Below are 20,670 nucleotides of genomic sequence, written 5' to 3' on the forward strand. Positions count from 1 at the left end.
ATTATCATTGGACTTTTTGGCCTATGCTCTCTATATTTGTTTAAGGACAATAAAAAGGAAAAGCTGAATAATTTTATCCCCGGAAGTATGATAGAAGAAAACCAGGAATCCAGCAACACATTGGAAGTGGACTCACTAGATAGCTAAATCAGAATCTCTTCAGCTAAGTCCTTAGTCTGCACAACATGCTATGTATTTCTGCAATTTGTGTTTGTGAATGCGACCACTCCATTTGCTTCTTTTGCTGTAATGGGAGACTTTTCTTGGTTTTTTTTTATGGACAGATACGTCTGATCAGATTTTCAAAATCTCTATATTACCAACTTTAATGTTGGTATGTATGCTTGGATTAAGTCGACTTAGTGTGAAATGTTGCACCGTTGGACCTGAGACTATTCTTTGGTTGCACCATAAATGTCATGTAACTGGAACTTTGCATCCTTTTGGCGTTGGGTAGGACAGAATCTGTGAGATGTAGTGATGTAGCGGCAATAGAGATCTATGGAAGTTCAGAGCATTTCCCTGAAAAGTGACTAGTGTACCTCCCCTCGTGAGGAGCCTAGAAGAAGGGAAGATTTTGGCAGTGGGTAGTAACTAAGAGATCCACAGTAGTCTAACTAGTTGCAACTTTTGCATAGTTGGGGTCCCCCAAACCTGGTAAGAACCAACTGTATACTGTATGACTGTACACAATTTCGTGTGTGAAATTAAAACAAGGTAATAGAGGGGATTTTAACCAATTAAAGGCAAACTTTGATTGATAACTGGACATTTATTCACAAATCAAGTCACATATATCAATACATTTATTACCTTGGATGTATGGATATTGTATCATTATCAGGAGACCAAACTGGAGAGTATTCATTGTGGTCTCCGTTCCAGCTGTGTAAAGCTCAAAAGCTGAAGCAACCAAATTATCCTTATTAAAAGCTTCACAACTTATGTCATCCTCCTGTAAGTCAAGAATTGAATAGGATTTATCTTCATATTTCCTTGTTGCCTTGATATAGCTCTTTAATCCCTTCAGGACCCCAGCTTTTTTCGGTATTGCGTTTTCTTTTTTCGCTTCCCCCCTTCCCAGAGCCATAACTTTTTGTTTTTCCGTCAAAATGTCCATGTGAGTACTTATATTTTGCGGGACAAGTTCTACTTTTGAACGACATCATTGGTTTTAGCATGTCATGTACTAGAAAACGGGAAAAAGATTCCAAGTGCAGTAAAATTGCAAAAAAGTGCAATTCCACACTTGTTTGGCTTTTTTGCTAGATTCACTAAATGCTAAAACTGACCTGCCATTTTGATTCTCCAGGTCATTATGAGTTCATAGACACCAAACATGTCTAGGTTCTTATTTATCTAACTGGTAAAAAAAAAAAAGAATTGCATTGTTTTCCGAAAACTGTAGCGTTTCCATTTTTCAGGATCTCGGGTCAGGTGAAGGCTTATTCTTTGCGTGCCGAGCAGACTTTTTTAATGATACCATTTTGGTGCAGATACGTTATTTTGATCGACTGTTATTGCATTTTAAAGGGAACCTGTCACCCCGTTTTTTGAGATTGAGCTATAAATACTGTTAAATAGGGCTTAAATACTATTTAACAGTATTTATAGCTCAATCTCAAAAAACGGGGTGACAGGTTCCCTTTAATGCAATGTTGCGGCGACAAAAAAAAACATAATTCTGGCATTTCAATTTTTTTTTCTCGCTACGTCGTTTAGCAATCAGGTTAATCCTTTTTTTATTTATAGATCGAGCGATTCTGAATGCGGCAATACCAAATATGTGTAGGTTTGATTTTTTTTATTGTCTTATTTTGAATGGGGTGAAAGGGGGGTGGATTCTTTTATAGTTTTTTTTATTTTTTTCATATTTTTTAAAACCTTTTTTTTTTTTTACTTTTGCCATGCTTCAATAGCCTCCATGGGAGGCTAGAAGCTGGCGCAACTCGATCGGCTCAGCTACATAGGAGCAAAGCATAGATCGCTCCTATGTAGCTGAATTACTGCATTGCTGTGAGCGCAGACCACAGGGTGGCGCTCACAGCAATCCAGCATCAACCACCTTAGTGGTCTTCAATAGACTTCTGATTGTCATGCCGAAGCATCGCTGACCCCCGATCACGTGACAGGGTCAGCGATGCGCTCATTTCCGGCCCGATGGCTGGAAACGCTAGTTAAATGCCGCTGTCAGCGTTTGACAGCGGCATTTAACTAGTTAATAGCGGCGGGTGTATCATGATTCCACCTGCTGCTATTGTGGGCACATGCCAGCTGTTCAAAACAGCTGACACATCCTAGCTTTGATGCGGGCTCACCGCCGGAGCCTGCATCAAAGCGGGGGTTCTGACCATCCCGGCCATCCTGTGACTGTACATGAGATAGGGAAATGTGCCCTTCACAGTCCCTTGGGCTGGGGTCCTAACTTTCCATGTTACCAAAGGTACCTCTGAAGGTGAAGAGGTTTGGGCCTCTTGCCTTACTGTTTTTCTGTTATATCTTAAGCTGTCCCCACTCTCCCCCAGGAGGCCCAGGACATTAATGTTTTTGTATCAATACATAAGAGAAACAGAGATAGCAGAAAACCTTTAACATGCAAGAACACTCACCAAAGGAATACAGGTATATAGGGAAGAGGAGGAATGTACAAACTAAATAAGAATAGGACAAGAAGAAAAGCATACAACAATCTCCAGCAGCAACAAACCATCTCCAACTCAGCATAGCAACTCTCGTGAACCAGGAAGTAGAACTTTCAATGGCAAGGAAGAGAAAGCCTGGCAAGATTTTATAGAGCGAGGAAATGACCATATCAGTAGAAGCTGACAGATGGAGCTGCATGCTTCTAACCAGCATAAAAAGGATTTAACCTTTTCAGCACCAAGGGAAACAAAGTCCATTTAATATGGAACATGAAGCACACAGGCTGTGTGATTCAGAATACGTAATGACTTCCTAACCTCAAATCTCCCAGGAGGACGTTACACACTCATGACAACATGCAGCTCTATTCTTGTCAAATTAAAGGTAACAGGAGGGAACCACACCATAACTAATTTTAGGTCAATGGAATCCATTAGGCAACATTGGGATCTGAGAGCCCGCATGGCATACTTGCCACCATTATGAATGCAGCAATTATGTAAATGTGGACATAAGACTAACTTTTCCAAAACTGCTCATGGCTGGAGTAATTCTACAAACGAGGATGGACGGAATAACTAGCACTTCAAATGAGTGAAAGGTAAATGCTGGTTATATCACGTATTCTATTACCTTATTTGCCTTAATGAGGAAACAGTCAATAAAATCTCGTGGTGAATCTGGATTCAGTGTCTTCCTGTGAGATTCTACTTCATCCTTGATGAATGATTTCATGCCTTCACATTCTTCAAATATTGTTTGATGACTACCCGGTAGATGCTTCATTATCCTCTCAAATGCAACATATGCCTGTGAAATGGAGAAATGGAAGATTTTAAACAAGTTATGAAGACAATGGTCCCCATTAATGTTCATCCACCCAGCTCTCCTGCTGTCTAAGAAGTGCACATAGTACATCACCCAGCTTTGCACATAGATTTCCCTCTGCTCCTAGCTTTCACATGGTATGTTCATCCACCCAGCTCTCCTGCTCTCCTGTTGTCCATGAAGTGCACATAGTACATCACCCAGCTTTACACATAGACTTCCCTCTGCTCCTAGCTTTCACATGGTATGTTCATCCACCCAGCTCTCCTGCTCTCCTGCTGTCTATGAAGTGCACATAGTACATCACCCAGCTTTGCACATAGACTCTCCTCTGCTCCTAGCTTTCACATGGTATGCCTTTCAGCTAACCCCAGCTTACCCTGTGTTATTTATGACCTTGTTTACTCAATGCTTGATTGTATGCATCTGGTCGACCCTTAATTCTCTGACCAAGATGAGCAGAGACCACTCCTCTCTGCTTCACACCTGAATGCACTTAGTTGTACATATATTGCATAGCTCAAGTCTGCAATGACTTTAGTCTTCTGTGTGATTCCTATAAGTGTGTCCTAGAAGTGTGAAGATTACTTTTAGAATTAAAACCAGAATTGAATCAGAAGGGAACTGAATGTAACTGGCCAGTCACTGTAAACAATGTTTCTATTTGTTTTCACTTTCACCCCTATAATTCTTCACTTTCTGCAAACTCCCCTAATCCCTACTCCTAGTAAAGAACTGTTCATCTCTTCTTCAATCCTCCCCATCCACCTCATCTCCTCCTCAAAACTGTTCCTTAACATACAATCCTCTGTCTCCAAACACAGACTGCCCCCTCATGCCCTCTCCTGCTCCCACCTGCTAACACTTTCTCTGCTCCTTCTCACTGCTGGTGATATCCTGGTCCCCCTCACCACATTCCCACAGTCATTTCTACCTCCCATCCACACTCTATCACAACCTTCCATAACCTCTCTAACCTTATACCCATTCACCCAGCCCCCGCTTCTTTCTGTTACTACCAAACTTTCCTTCCTCGCCATCACCGAAACCTGGGTCACCCCTTCTGACACAGCCTCTCCTGCTGCACTTTTGTATGGTGGCTTCCACCTTTCTCACACACCCCGCCCCAGCAGCAAACATGGCGGAGGAGTTGGTTTTCTCCTGTCAGATACCTGCTCCTTCACCCCAATCCTACTGCCACCCTCTGTTACCCTCCCTTCCTTTGAGGTGCACTCTGTGCGCATATACTCCCTCTCCAACCTCCAACTGGCTGTCATCTACCGCCTCCCAGGGCCAGCCACCACCTTCTTTGACCACTTCACCACCTGGCTACTTCATTTCCTTTCCATGGACATCCCTACTATCATCATCGGTGACTTCAACATCCCCATTGACACTTCCCTCTCAGCTGCCACTAAACTTCTATCTCTCACTTCCTCCTTCAGCCTCACTCAATGGTCTTTTACAGCCACCCACAAAGATGGCCACACACTGGACCTCATCTTCACCCGCCTCTGCTCCCTATCTAACCTCTCTAACTCACCTCTTCCTCTCTCTGACCACAACCTTCTCACATTCTCTTCCCTCTCCACTCCATGTCTACAATCCCCACCCCACAAACTTTCACACCCTCGCAGAAATCTTAAACACCTTGACCTACATGCATTCTCTGAATCCCTCCTCCCACTCACAGATATAAGTTCCTTACACAATGCGGATGACGCTGCTGCTCTATATAACACCACAATAGCTGCAGCTATGGAATCTGCTGCCCCACTTACACATACCAAAGCTCGCAAAATTAACAGACAGCCCTGGCACACCAGCCTGACCACAGAACTGAGGCGAGCTTCCAGGGCTGCTGAGCGCAGATGGAAAAGATCCCACTCCAACGAGCACTTCATCGCATTCAAACAGTCCCTCACTACTTTCAAGACCACACTCGCCACAGCTAAACAAACCTACTTCTCATCTCTCATATCCTCCCTGTCTCACAAACCTAAACAGTTATTCAACACCTTCAATTCTCTCCACCATCCCCCAGCACCTCCTCCCTCCCCACTCATCTCAGCTGAAGACTTTGCTTCATTTTTCAAGCAGAAAATTGATAACATCAGAGACAGTTTTGGTCAACAACCCCCAAAGCCCTTACTCCCGACTTCCCAGCCCTCCACCTCTAAAACCAACTTCTCCACCATTACAGAAAATCGTCTCTCCACTCTACTCTCAAGATCACATCTCACCACCTGTGCACTTGACCTGATCCCATCCCACTTCATCCCAAACCTCACCACAGTCTTCATCCCAACTCTAACCCATCTCTTCAACCTATCACTAACAACTGGTGTTTTCCCCTCAAGCTTTAAACATGCCTCCATCACACCTATCCTCAAAAAGCACTCTCTTGACCCATCCTCTATATCTAGCTATCGCCCAATATCATTTCTCCTCTATGCCTCCAAGCTACTGGAACAACACGTCTACCTTGAACTGTCCTCCCATCTCTCTTCTTGCTCCCTCTTCAACCGCTTACAGTCTGACGTCCGGTCACACCACTCCACTGAAATTGCCCTAACTAAAGTCACCAATGACCTCTTAACTGCCAAGAGCAAGCGACACTACTCTGTCCTCCTCCTCCTGGACCTGTCGGCTGCCTTTGACACAGTGGACCATTCCCAATTATTACAGACCCTCTCATCCCTTGGCATCACAGACTTGGCTGTTGTGAATTCTGTGGCAGAGCTCCCTCCTGTGGTCACAAGTGGTACTTCGGCTGATTCTCTCTGTGAGCTTCCTTTGGTGGAGGAAAGTGGTACTGCGGCTTCTGAGTTTCCTTCCTCAGGTGATGTTGTGAAGTCGTTAGGTGCTGCTCTATTTAACTCCACCTAGTGCTTTGATCCTGGCCTCCAGTCAATGTTCTAGTATTGGACCTGTTTCCTCCTGGATCGTTCCTGTGGCCTGCTGCTCTGCATAGCTAAGTTTCGCTTTGCTATTTTGTTTGCTGTTTTTTTTCTGTCCAGCTTGTCTATTTGTTTTCTCCTGCTTGCTGGAAGCTCTGGGACGCAGAGGGTGTACCTCCGTGCCGTTAGTTCGGTACGGAGGGTCTTTTTGCCCCCTTTGCGTGGTTTTTGTAGGGTTTTGTGTTGACCGCAAAGTTACCTTTCCTATCCTCGCTCTGTTCAGAAAGTCGGGCCTCACTTTGCTAAATCTATTTCATCTCTACGTTTGTCTTTTCATCTTAACTCACAGTCATTATATGTGGGGGGCTGCCTTTTCCTTTGGGGTATTTCTCTGAGGCAAGGTAGGCTTATTTTCTATCTTCAGGCTAGCTAGTTTCTCAGGCTGTGCCGAGTTGCATAGGGAGCATTGGGAGCATCCACGGCTGCCTCTAGTGTGGTTGGAGAGGATTAGGGATTGCGGTCAGCAGAGTTCCCACGTCTCAGAGCTCGTTCTGTGTTTTTGAGTTGTTGTCAGGTCGCTGTATGTGCTCTGACCTCTATGTCCATTGTGGTACTGAATTATCTTATCATAACACTTGGCCCTATCCTGGATCTCATCATACCTAACAGACCGGACATTCAGCGTCTCCCACTCACACACCACCTCCTCACCTTGCCCCCTATCTGTCGGAGTCCCACAAGGTTCAGTCCTAGGGCCCCTGCTCTTCTCCATTTACACCTTTGGCCTGGGACAGCTCATAGAATCTCATGGCTTTCAGTACCATCTCTATGCTGATGACACACAGATCTACATATCTGGACCAGATATCACTTCCCTACTAACCAGAATCCCTCAATGTCTGTCCACTATTTCATCCTTCTTCTCCGCTAGATTTCTAAAACTTAACATGGACAAAACAGAATTCATCATCTTTCCCCCATCTCACGTGACCCCACCAATGAACCTATCCATTACAGTAAATGGCTGCCCACTCTCCCCAGTCCCACAAGCTCGCTGCCTCGGGGTAATCCTTGACACTGATCTCTCCTTGAAACCACATATCCAAGCCCTTTCCACTTCCTGCCGACTTCAACTCAAAAATATTTCACGAATCCGTTCATTCCTCAACCAAGAATCTGCAAAAACCCTAATCTATGCCCTCATCATCTCTCGCCTTGACTACTGCAACTTCTTGCTCTGTGGCCTCCCCTCGAACACTCTCGCACCCCTCCAATCTATTCTAAACTCTGCTGCCTGACTAATCCACCTGTCCCCCCGATATTCCCCAGCTTCTCCCCTCTGTCAATCCCTTCACTGGCTCCCCATTGCCCAGAGACTCCAGTACAAAACCCTAACCATGACATACAAAGCCATCCACAACCTGTCTCCTCCATACATCTGTGACCTCGTCTCCCGGTACTTTCCTGCATGCAACCTCTGATCCTCACGAGATCTCCTTCTCTAGTCCCCTCTTATCTCCTCTTCCCACAATCGCATACAAGATTTCTCTCGTACATCACCCCTACTCTGGAACTCTCTACCACAACATATCAGACTCTCAGCTACCATCGAAACCTTCAAAGCCTACAACCTGCAGAAACCACCGATCGACCAAACCACTGCATGACCAGCTCTACCCTCGCCTACTGTATTCTCACCAATTCCCTTGTAGATTGTGAGCCTTCGCGGGCAGGGTCCTCTCTCCTCCTGTACCAGTTATGACTTGTATTGTTTAAGATTATTGTACTTGTTTTTATTATGTATACCCCTCCTTACATGTAAAGCGCCATGGAATAAATGGTGCTATAACAATAAATAATAATAATAATAATTAATCAAAAAAGAGTCAAAATGTTTGAGAAACACAGAAATGTGCAAATATTTTGCGACTTTTGGTGTTTTCACTACAGTTTTGCCCAGTTTTACCAAAATGGGTGGAGCTGTGATGGGTGAGTGACAGGCACATGATGCCTAATTCATTAACATGGGTGTGTCTTACTCCAACATGACCCCTCATCAAGACTGGCATGAACATCTCTGGTCTTGATGAATTGGAGCCAACGTGTTTCCTTCTATGACATTTTGTGGAATGGAGCAGAAAAAGTAGGATACCAAAGGCTATTAACACACTACTATTTTGCATTAGATTTTATAGCTGTTCCTAAATGAATGCATAATTTGCATGCATCCTGCTAATTAAAGTGAAATTCAGGAAAATGTGACAATCTGTCCAAATCAGCCAGCCTCAGTATAAAGAAATGACAGCTGAGATCAAAGCATGCGGTCATAATTGTGCAATTCTACATACAGCTAGATATGAGCAAATCAATTCTATGTGAATTGACTTAGTGTTGAATTTCATTAAATTTTTAGGCCCCAGCAATTTTGAACAATTTATAATTAGAAAAAATAAATGCGACGTTTTACACGTTGTCAAAGCATGAATCTGCCAGAGAGGACTCATATGAATCGCTTGAACTTTCCCATAGTGCATTGCAGCTATCAAATTACATGGTAGTGCAGCCAATCAGAAAAGACTACCAGAGCTACTGTAAAAGCTGAAGCAGAGAATGCAGCAGTCATTTTAGGGTGTTATGGGCTATAGAGATTTTCTGGGGCAGCCTTGCAGAACTGGAGTTCTGGGTTCAAATCCCACCAAGGACAACATTTGCAAGTAGTTTGTATGTTCTTCCCGTGTTTGCATGGGTTTCCTCCGGGTACTCTGGTTTCTTCCCACATTCCAAAGACATACTGATAGGGAATTTAGATTGTGAGCACCATCGAGGATAGCAATGATAATGTGTGCAAACTGTAAAGCGCTGCGGAATACGTTGGCGCTATATAAAAACTAAAGAAAGAGTGGGCACATAGCTCAGCATTAGAGATAGGGAGAGAAAGGGCTAAAACACTGGACAATTACTACAGAGAGAGTGTGGTGTACAACTGCAGTGTTGAGAATAGAACATATGAGTAGTAGTCTGTGGATATGGCCGGGATCACACATGCGAGAAATACGTCCGAGTCTCGCATGGTAATACCCGGCATTGCCGCCGTCACTCAGGAACGGAGCGTCGTCCGCATAGCAATACATGCAGCCGCACGCTCTGCTCCTGAGTGACGGCGGCAATGCCGGGTATTACCATGCGAGACTCGGATGTATTTATCGCATGTGTGATCCCGGCCTAATACATATATTAAACTCAGAGGCGTATCTAGGGTTTTGGTTCAGGGGCGTCGAAACTTCTCAGTGGGCCTCGATCCAGGTAACCTTGATTACAACTGGGTGAAGCACCCTAATAGTGGAGGAGAACCTCAGCATATGACCGCGCTGTTGCTGAAAATAATCTCTATATAAAGACCAATATTGATATTACTGCCATATGGTCAGTGGTAAATACCAGTCCTACAGAAAAGAAAAGAGATCGCAGCACAGATACAGATAGTGACGTTCTTTCTGATGGAATCGTTCACTTTTCACATCTTTTCCATCTGGCCCAGACCGACGTGACAGCTTCTTCCAGCCAGGACTTGGCTGCAGAGAGTACAACAAAGACACATTTCACTTCTCACATTTTCAGCACTGTCCTCAATGGGAGTATTCCCAACCTGCATAATCTGCTCATCCTGCTGATATCCCAATACTGAGCCGCTGCTGCCGTATGTGTCCCTATTACTGCACCTGCTGTGTGGTTCTCTGTGCCCTCTAAATTCTAAAGCAACCCTCTAGAATACAGTAATGCCGGGTGCAAGTGCCCTAGAAAACAGTGCCCACAATTTGTCCCCTAAAAAGTGATACTGTCTTGTGTGCCCCTTTGACAGTCACAGTAACCTGAATTCCCCTATAACAATAAGTGCCCACTTTACATTTCATAATGTCCCAAGTTTCCCCCCTTTAAAGCTCCCCTCTACACAATATGATGCTCTCTTATACAGTCTAATGCCCCCTCACTACATATATAGCTCTGGCAAAACTTAAGAGACCACTGCAAAATGTTCAGTTTGTCTGATTTTTTTTAATTTTTTATAGGTACTGTATATTTGTGTATATTTTTGAGTACAATCTAAATTGTTCTTATATTCTATAAACAACATGTCTCCGAATTTCCAAGCAATAAATTTTGTATTTTTTTCTGACAAAGAAAAATGGTCAAAATTTTTTTTAAAAAACAGTGTTTTCAGACCTCAAATAATACAAAGAAAACAAGTTCATAATCATTTAGAAACAACAATACTAATGTTTTAACTCGGGAAGAGTTCAGAAATCAATATTTTGTGGAATAGCCATGATTTTTAATCACAGCTTTCATGCGTCTTGGCATGCTTTCCACCAGTCATTCACACTGCTTCTGTAAGCAGTTCTTCTTTGATTGATGGCTTGTTACTATCCATCATTCTCTTGATTACATTTCAAAGGTTTTCAATGGGGTTCAGGTCATAGTAACATAGTAACATAGTTAGTAAGGCCGAAAAAAGACATTTGTCCATCCAGTTCAGCCTATATTCCATCATAATAAATCCCCAGATCTACGTCCTTCTACAGAACCTAATTGTATGATACAATATTGTTCTGCTCCAGGAAGACATCCAGGCCTCTCTTGAACCCCTCGACTGAGTTCGCCATCACCACCTCCTCAGGCAAGCAATTCCAGATTCTCACTGCCCTAACAGTAAAGAATCCTCTTCTATGTTGGTGGAAAAACCTTCTCTCCTCCAGACGCAAAGAATGCCCCCTTGTGCCCGTCACCTTCCTTGGTATAAACAGATCCTCAGCGAGATATTTGTATTGTCCCCTTATATACTTATACATGGTTATTAGATCGCCCCTCAGTCGTCTTTTTTCTAGACTAAATAATCCTAATTTCGCTAATCTATCTGGGTATTGTAGTTCTCCCATCCCCTTTATTAATTTTGTTGCCCTCCTTTGTACTCTCTCTAGTTCCATTATATCCTTCCTGAGCACCGGTGCCCAAAACTGGACACAGTACTCCATGTGCGGTCTAACTAGGGATTTGTACAGAGGCAGTATAATGCTCTCATCATGTGTATCCAGACCTCTTTTAATGCACCCCATGATCCTGTTTGCCTTGGCAGCTGCTGCCTGGCACTGGCTGCTCCAGGTAAGTTTATCATTAACTAGGATCCCCAAGTCCTTCTCCCTGTCAGATTTACCCAGTGGTTTCCCGTTCAGTGTGTAATGGTGATATTGATTCCCTCTTCCCATGTGTATAACCTTACATTTATCATTGTTAAACCTCATCTGCCACCTTTCAGCCCAAGTTTCCAACTTATCCAGATCCATCTGTAGCAGAATACTATCTTCTCTTGTATTAACTGCTTTACATAGTTTTGTATCATCTGCAAATATCGATATTTGACTGTGTAAACCTTTTACCAGATCATTAATGAATATGTTGAAGAGAACAGGTCCCAATACTGACCCCTGCGGTACCCCACTGGTCACAGCGACCCAGTTAGAGACTATACCATTTATAACCACCCTCTGCTTTCTATCACTAAGCCAGTTACTAACCCATTTACACACATGTTCCCCCAGACCAAGCATTCTCATTTTGTGTACCAACCTCTTGTGCGGCACGGTATCAAACGCTTTGGAAAAATCGAGATATACCACGTCCAATGACTCACCGTGGTCCAGCCTATAGCTTACCTCTTCATAAAAACTGATTAGATTGGTTTGACAGGAGCGATTTCTCATAAACCCATGCTGATATGGAGTTAAACAGTTATTCTCATTGAGATAATCCAGAATAACATCCCTCAGAAACCCTTCAAATATTTTACCAACAATAGAGGTTAGACTTACTGGCCTATAATTTCCAGGTTCACTTTTAGAGCCCTTTTTGAATATTGGCACCACATTTGCTATGCGCCAGTCCTGCGGAACAGACCCTGTCGCTATAGAGTCACTAAAAATAAGAAATAATGGTTTATCTATTACATTACTTAGTTCTCTTAGTACTCGTGGGTGTATGCCATCCGGACCCGGAGATTTATCTATTTTAATCTTATTTAGCCGGTTTCGCACCTCTTCTTGGGTTAGATTGGTGACCCTTAATATAGGGTTTTCATTGTTTCTTGGGATTTCACCTAGCATTTCATTTTCCACCGTGAATACCGTGGAGAAGAAGGTGTTTAATATGTTAGCTTTTTCCTCGTCATCTACAACCATTCTTTCCTCACTATTTTTTAAGGGGCCTACATTTTCAGTTTTTATTCTTTTACTATTGATATAGTTGAAGAACAGTTTGGGATTAGTTTTACTCTCCTTAGCAATGTGCTTCTCTGTTTCCTTTTTGGCAGCTTTAATTAGTTTTTTAGATAAAGTATTTTTCTCCCTATAGTTTTTTAGAGCTTCAATGGTGCCATCCTGCTTTAGTAGTGCAAATGCTTTCTTTTTACTGTTAATTGCCTGTCTTACTTCTTTGTTTAGCCACATTGGGTTTTTCCTATTTCTAGTCCTTTTATTCCCACAAGGTATAAACCGCTTACACTGCCTATTTAGGATGTTCTTAAACATTTCCCATTTATTATCTGTATTCTTATTTCTGAGGATATTGTCCCAGTCTACCAGATTAAGGGCATCTCTAAGCTGTTCAAACTTTGCCTTCCTAAAGTTCAATGTTTTTGTGACTCCCTGACAAGTCCCCCTAGTGAAAGACAGGTGAAACTGCACAATATTGTGGTCGCTATTTCCTAAATGCCCGACCACCTGCAGATTTGTTATTCTGTCAGGTCTATTAGATAGTATTAGGTCTAAAAGTGCTGCTCCTCTGGTTGGATTCTGCACCAATTGTGAAAGATAATTTTTCTTGGTTATTAGCAGAAACCTGTTGCCTTTATGGGTTTCACAGGTTTCTGCTTCCCAGTTAATATCCGGGTAGTTAAAGTCCCCCATAACCAGGACCTCATTATGGGTTGCAGCTTCATCTATCTGCTTTAGAAGTAGACTTTCCATGCTTTCTGTTATATTTGGGGGTTTGTAACAGACCCCAATGAGAATTTTGTTACCATTTTTCCCTCCATGAATTTCAACCCATATGGACTCGACATCCTCATTCCCTTCGCTAATATCCTCCCTTAAAGTGGACTTTAGACAAGACTTTACATAGAGACAAACCCCTCCTCCTCTCCGATTTTTACGATCCTTTCTAAACAGACTGTAACCCTGTAAGTTGACTGCCCAGTCATAGCTTTCATCTAACCATGTCTCGGTTATTCCCACTATGTCAAAGTTACCTGTAGATATTTCTGCTTCTAGTTCTTCCATCTTGTTTGTCAGGCTTCTGGCGTTTGCGAGCATGCAGTTTAGAGGATTTTGTTTTGTTCCAATCTCCTCACTGTGGATTGTTTTAGAAATGTTCTTACCTCCCTTCAGAGTATGTTTTCCTGGGTCGTCTTTGTTCGAGTCTAATGTTTTTCTTCCCGTCCCCTCTTCTTCTAGTTTAACGCCCTCCTGATGAGTGTAGCGAGTCTTCTGGCGAATGTGTGTTTCCCAGGTTTGTTGAGGTGTAGTCCGTCTCTGGCGAGGAGTCCATCATACCAGTAATTCACACCGTGGTCCAGGAATCCGAATCCTTGTTGTCTGCACCATCGTCTTAGCCAGTTGTTTGCATCAAGGTCAAGAGATTAGGCTGCCCATGACAGGGTTTTTATCTGTGGGGGTCTCTTAATTTTTGCCAGAGCTGTATATACTGATCCCTTAATATCTCTCAAACTGTTTAATGGCTCCAACACTGTATGGTGGCCCCCTATATAGCCTCCATATAGTATAATGCACTCCCCATAGGACTCCACATAGTATAATGGACTCCCAATAGGCAGACTCTATATTGTCATGCATTCCCCATAGGTCTCCATATAGAATAATGCACTCACCATAGACAGACTCTATATTACATAATGCACTCCCCATAGGTCTCCATATTGTATAATGCACTCCCATAGGCAGACTCTATATTGTATAATGCATTCTCCATAGGCAGACTCTATAGTATAATGCGCCCCATAGCCAGTCTTTATAGTGTAATGCAGCCCCATAGGCCTCCATATAGTATAATGCACCCCCATAGGCAGCCTCTGTAGTGCACTGCTGGCACCAGGGCCCCCTCCGCCTGCTCAGGGACCCCTGCTCTGCCGCAAAATGTAACTGTATTGGCGCAAATTTTATCTGGCACCTCTCCTATCTCTCTACCCCCATCAGTTGTATCAGTAGCGTAGCTACCGGGGGCAGAGCGGCGGTCGTTCCGATTCCCGTACTCTGAGTGGGCCCACCCGGAGCTGATTCAACTGATGGGGGTAGAGAGATAGGAGAGATGTCAGAGATTCGCAGAACTCCGGTCTATCTGCCAGATCAATAATCTGTGACCACTGGATGGGAGCCCTGCAGATCTCCTTACTAGTGTTGAGCATTCCGATACCGCAAGTATCGGGTATAGGCCAATATTCGTGGTATCGAAATTCCGATACCGAGTTCCGATACTTTCAGTATATCGGATACTGGAATCGGAAGTTCCCATAAGGCAAAGTCCCAGTTGTATTTAATTCAGCCAATGAGGAATGATTCCAAGTGTGGGCACATCCTGTTCTGCATGGTGGCCATGTAACTACTGGCATGGCTGTGATTGGCTGCTGAAATGATGTCACGATGCCCTATAAAAATCGCCGCCGCCATTTTGGGTTCACTCTGCTGTGATTTCAGTTAGGGACAGGATGCTGTGTTCTGACTGAGGGCCAGTTTAGAGATAGCGATTTGCTTCTTTGTGCTTTACCCAGGCTAATTTAGCAACCGCTGTGTGAGAACCTTGCTTTTGCCTTGCAGCGCTGTTCACAGCTGTCTGCAAGGTCTCTGCGTGTGTGAGTGCAGTTCACTCTGTAGTCTGTCCACAGCCACAGCCGGTCGTGGTCAGCTCAGGGTGCGTCACTGCCTCATACTGCTCAATCCATTGTCCTTTTTTGCAATTAGTGCAGCCTGCTGCACATTTTTTCAAATTTGTCCTATTAGTGGCTTTCCCTCCGTATCCTGCTAGATTGTGGAAAAACACTATAAAGGATTACATAGAGGAGCTTGTTTTGGCCTTGCAGCGCCGTTCACGGCTGTCTCCACGGTCTGTCTGTGAGTGCAGCTCGCTCTGTAGTATGTTCCACCACCACAGGTGGTTGTAGTCAGCTCAGGGTGCGTCACTGCCTCATACCGTTCCATTGTCCATTTGTCAATTAGTGCAGCCTGCTGCACAGTTTTTCAAATTTATCCTATTAGTGGCTTTCCTTCCGTATCCAGCTAAATTGTGGAAAAACACTATATAGGATTACATAGAGGAGCTTGTTTTGGCCTTGCAGCGCCGTTCACGTCTGTCTGCATGGTCTGTCTGTGAGTGCAGCTCGCTCTGTAGTCTGCTCTACCACCACAGCCGATTGTAGTCAGCTCAGGGTACGTCACTGCCTCATACCGTTCCATTGTCCGTTTCTCAATTAGTGCAGCCTGCTGCACATTTTTTCAAATTTATTCTATTAGTGGCTTTCCCTCCGTATCCAGCTAGATTGTGGAAAAACACTATATAGGATTACATAGAGGAGCTTGTTTTGGTCTTGCAGCGCCGTTCACGGCTGTCTGCACGGTCTGTCTGTGAGTGCAGCTCACTCTGTAGTGTCTGTTCTGCAAAAAAAAAATAATAAAGTTCACCAAACACACCACTTTACAGTTGTGTAGGACACATTAGCTCATATTAAAGTGTAGTCCACACTTTATAAAATTAGTGTTTCTTATACCTGTTAGCAGCTGTTCAGGAATATTTTCTACCTATCTTTATCAGTCTACTCAGATGAAGAAGGCAGGGAGTAAGGCACGTGGTCATGGGCGTGGAGCAGGGAGAGGACGTGGGGATTCTGTGCCTGCTGCGGGCACTGGTGACTCATCATCCCCCAGTTTTAGCAGGGAACAGACTTTCATGCGCAGCTTTGTAGGAGCTCGCCGTACCCCGCTGCTGCGGGACGAACAAATTGAAGCCATTGTCGGATGGATGGCAGCTAACGCATCAACTTCAATTAGTGCCACATCCTTTCAGGTACAGAGCACTGAAGAGCAACCATCTGTCTCTTCACCACCTGCCAAATTGCCCAGGCAGTCAGAGAGCCCAGGACAGGAGCCATCTCTACTTCTGTTTTCTGAATCTCTTTGCTTGGAAAGAGGGGGCCAGCCAAGCAGCATTCCAGAAATGGAAGAAGAGGCAGTATGCAGTGATGCCCAACAGCTTTGTCTCTCTGAATCTTAAGAGGCGGGTGGGCCAGTGTCTACGGTCAGCACACCTCAGTACGCATCTGATGATGAGACTCAGGTGCCACATTCTGGTGCGTACTGTGCTGCCGAGACTACCCAGGAGAAGCAGTTGGTGGAAGAGGGTAGCGTAGATGATGAGGTCCTTGACCCATCATGGCGTGAGGTACAAGAAGGTGGTGGGAGCAGCTCTGAGGAAGAAATTCCCTGAACGGCCGGGAGAGGGAGGGGGAAGACTGCGGTGCCTGTAGCCTCCACTTCGGCACCCAGTAGGAGCATGCCTCTTCCAAAAGCCAAAGCGGGCGCTCACATGAGTAGCAGTGCCTGGTCCTTTTTTGACACAGTTACAGATGACATTTGCTTTGTCAAATGCAAGCTGTGTCATCAGAAAATCAAACGAGGGAAAAATGTCCGCAACCTCAATACCACAAATATGTGGAAACATGTGCGGATAAAGCACGCGGTGGAGTTCCAAAAACACACTGAAGACCTAGGCCAACCTACAGCGGCACCTACCACCTCTTCAGCTCGTGTTGGAGCCTCTTCCTCCAGCTCACACACTGCTGGTTCGGCTTCCTTACAGGATCGCCATGGAAGAACCTCTGGCACCGTTGTCCGGAGACCCACTGTAATTCCACCCACAGCACCACGTTCCCAGTCATCCTCACACTCCCAGCCCAGTCTACAGCCATCGGTAGCACAGGCATGGGAGAAAAGGCGGCCATTCTCGGCAAACCACCCACGAGCACAGGCTCTGAATGCGGGCATTGCAAAACTACTTTCCCTTGAAATGCTGTCATTTAGGCTGGTGGAGACTGACAACTTCCGTAACTTGATGGCATTGGCAGTCCCACAATACAATGTGGCCAGCCGCTTTTATTTCAGCAGGCAAGCCATCCCTGCCCTGCAAAAGCATGTGGAGGGAAACATTAAACATGCGCTACTAAACGCCGTCAGTAGCAAGGTCCACCTCACCACCGATGCGTGGACCAGTCACCATGGACAGGCACGATACCTTTCCCTCACTGCCCATTGGGTTAATGTTGTGGAGCCGGGTACAGATCGTGAGAGTGACACTCTATGTGTTCTGCCAACTCCAAGGATTGCAGGAATCCAGTCTGTGCATGTTGACTTCTCCTCATACTCCAGTTCCTCAGAATCATCGCTGCAGGAGCCGTCACGGTCCACCTCCACATGGACCCGTGAATGCTTACCTGATCTGACCGATATGAGCACAGCCGTGGCCAAATGTCAACAGGCTGTATTGAAATTAATTTCTTTGGGGAATCGAAGCCACACAGTGCTGGAGCTCTGAAATGCCATCAAGCAGGAGAGCGACGTGTGGTTTGTGCTAGCGAATCTCCAGCCAGGCATGGTAGTGTGTGACAATGGCCGAAATCTGGTGGCAGCTCTGGGCCTACGCAACCTCACTCACATCCCATGTATGGCACATGTGCTCAACTTGGTCGCTCAGCGTTTTTTGAGGGACTATCCGGATCTTGATGCACTGCTGCACAAGGTCCGCCTAGAGTGTGCTCACTTGCGGCGTTCCAGCATGGCAAGATCGCACATTGCATCTCTGCAACGCTGATTCCACCTTCTGGAACATCGCATCATATGTGACCTACCCACCAGATGAAATTCAACGTTACATATGTTGGAGCGGTTGTGTGAGCAGCAGCCAGCAGTAATGGAGTACCAGCTGCATCAGGCGCAAAGAAGTCGCAGTGCGCGCCGTTCAGACTTCACAACAACCACTGAGTGGGCCACTATGAAGGACGTCTGCCAGCTTTTGCATGCCTTCGATGATTCCACGCGGATGGCGAGTGCAGATGATGCACTAGTCAGCATGACTGTCCCCCTTTATCTGCCTGCTTGAAAGAACACTGTAAGCGCTAAGGGATGAGGTGGTGGAAGAGTTGTAGGATGAGGAGGTAGAAATGCCATCTGCTTTTGGACAGTCTGCGCCACGTGGTTCCTCACAATGGCCTAGGCAGGGGACAGTTTGCGAGAAGGATGAGGAGGAGTCAATAGAGGAGGAAGAGATCAGTCCAGAGGAGGGAGTTACACAAATCTCCTGTAGTCAGTATGTAGAGCGAGGGTGGGGTGATGCAGAGCAGGCAGAGTTCACGCCTCAAGCAGGGGACAGCGTTTCTTGGCCAGTTGGCAGTCTGCAGCACATGGTTGATTTCATGCTGCAGTGCCTGAGAAACGACCACTGTAGTACCTGAGAAACGAAACGCATTGCCCACATTCTTATCACGGCTGATTATTGGGTGTACACCCTCCTAGATCTGCACTACCGTGACAACTTACAAACCCTCATAACACCGTTGCAGCGGGAGCGTAAACTGCAGGAGTACCAAGACAAACTGGTGCAGTCCATCATCTTCGCCAGTCCAATCGAGAGAAGTTCTGCTACTGCATTACAAAGCAGCTCAGTGCGTTGAGGCAGTGGAGGAAGTTCTGCACAAAGAGGGAGCAGAAGCATTGCCTTAGCACAAGGCAAGACCAGTCTGGCCCAACAGTGGCAAAGTTTTGTGTGCCCGCCACAAATGTCTACACCAACACAGGCGGGTGCACTCAGCAGGAGGCCACGTTTCCGTCAGATGGTGACAGACTACATGTCTTGCCCTCTCAGCGTACTCCCAAACGGCTCTTCCCTCTTCAAGTTTTGGGTCTCTAAGCTGGATACATGGCCAGAGCTTATCCAGTATGCATTGGAGGTGCTGGCTCGCCCTGCTGCTAGTGTATTATCGTAACGTGTCTTTAGTGCTGCAGGTGGTGTACTAACAGACCGTCGCATGCGACTATCCTCCAATAACATCGACCGGCTTACTTTTCTGAAAATGATCAAGGCCTGGATCTCACAGGAATTTGCCAGTCCTCTTCCAGATTAAATGCTTGGTTGGCAACAGTATCCAGGTCTCCTGTTGTGTTCATGTTTTTACCACCTGAACTTTAATCCCTGGGCTCCAACACCGCCAGTTTCTGCTCAGAAGTGCCGGCCGCACAGTCAACACATGACCCAGTGTTATTGGGGTTCAGTAACGCCAGCTGCTCCCCTGCTGTGTATCCGGCAACGTGTCCAGCGACCGCCACGCTGGCACAACAACAGACATTAACCTGCCTCCATTCTGCTCCTCCATGATTCCCCGGGCTCCAATACCGCCAGTTGGTGCTCGGAAGTGCAGGCTGCACAGAGAAAAACACTCGCTCATGTGTCAGTGGGGTTCGGTAACGCCAGCTGTTCCCCTGATGTGTAGCCAGCAACGTGTCCTGCGACCGCCACGCAGACACAACAGATATTTAACTACCTCCAGTGCAGGCCTCGGCCTACACTCTGCTCCTCCTAGATTCCCTGGGCTCCAATACCGCCAGTTGGTGCTCGGAAGTGCAGGCTGCACAGAGAAAAACACTCGCTCATGTGTCAGTGGGGTTCGGTAATGCCAGCTGTTCCCCTGCTGTGTAGCCAGCAACGTGTCCTGCGACCGCCATGCAGGCACAACAGACATTTAACTGCCTCCAATGCAGGCCTCGGCCTACACTCTGCTCCTCCTAGATTCCCTGGGCTCCAATACCGCCAGTTGGTGTTCAGAAGTGCAGGCTGCACAGAGAAAAACACTCGCTCATGTGTCAGTGGGGTTCAGTAACGCCAGCTGTTTCTCTGCTGTGCAGCCAGCAACGTGTCCTGCGACAGCCACGCAGACACAACAGACATTTAACTTCCTCCAGTGCAGGCCTCGGCCTACACTCTGCTCCTCCTAGATTCCCTGGGCTCCAATACCACCAGTTGGTGCTCGGAAGTGCTGTCTGCACAGTTAACATTTGCTGCCATGTTATTGGGGTTCAGTAACGTCAGCTGATCCCCAGCTGTGTGCACCGCAATGTGTCATGCGACCGCCACGCTGGCACAACATCAGATATTAAACTCCCTCCAGTGCAGGCTTCGGCCTACACTCTGCTCC

General features: G+C 45.7%; 1 protein-coding gene and 1 long non-coding RNA gene across 2 annotated transcripts in view; one reads left to right on the top strand and one right to left on the bottom strand.

Moving 5' to 3' along the window:
• LOC138664259 (cytochrome P450 2G1-like) overlaps nt 1-20,670 on the bottom strand; it is a 357,037-nt gene that overhangs the window by 133,723 nt on the left and 202,644 nt on the right. Inside the window, exons 5-6 of the mRNA XM_069750800.1 lie at nt 3,277-3,453; nt 814-955 (exon numbers count right to left, since the gene is read on the bottom strand). Of these exons, the coding sequence (XP_069606901.1) occupies nt 814-955; nt 3,277-3,453 (319 nt within the window). The remainder of the gene's footprint in view (nt 1-813; nt 956-3,276; nt 3,454-20,670) is intronic.
• The window catches only part of LOC138664260 (uncharacterized), a 268,604-nt gene that overhangs the window by 80,300 nt on the left and 167,634 nt on the right, over nt 1-20,670 (top strand). The window lies entirely within an intron of this gene.

Source organism: Ranitomeya imitator, chromosome 2, assembly GCF_032444005.1.
Source record: "Ranitomeya imitator isolate aRanImi1 chromosome 2, aRanImi1.pri, whole genome shotgun sequence".
NCBI classification, from domain to species: Eukaryota; Metazoa; Chordata; class Amphibia; order Anura; family Dendrobatidae; genus Ranitomeya; species Ranitomeya imitator.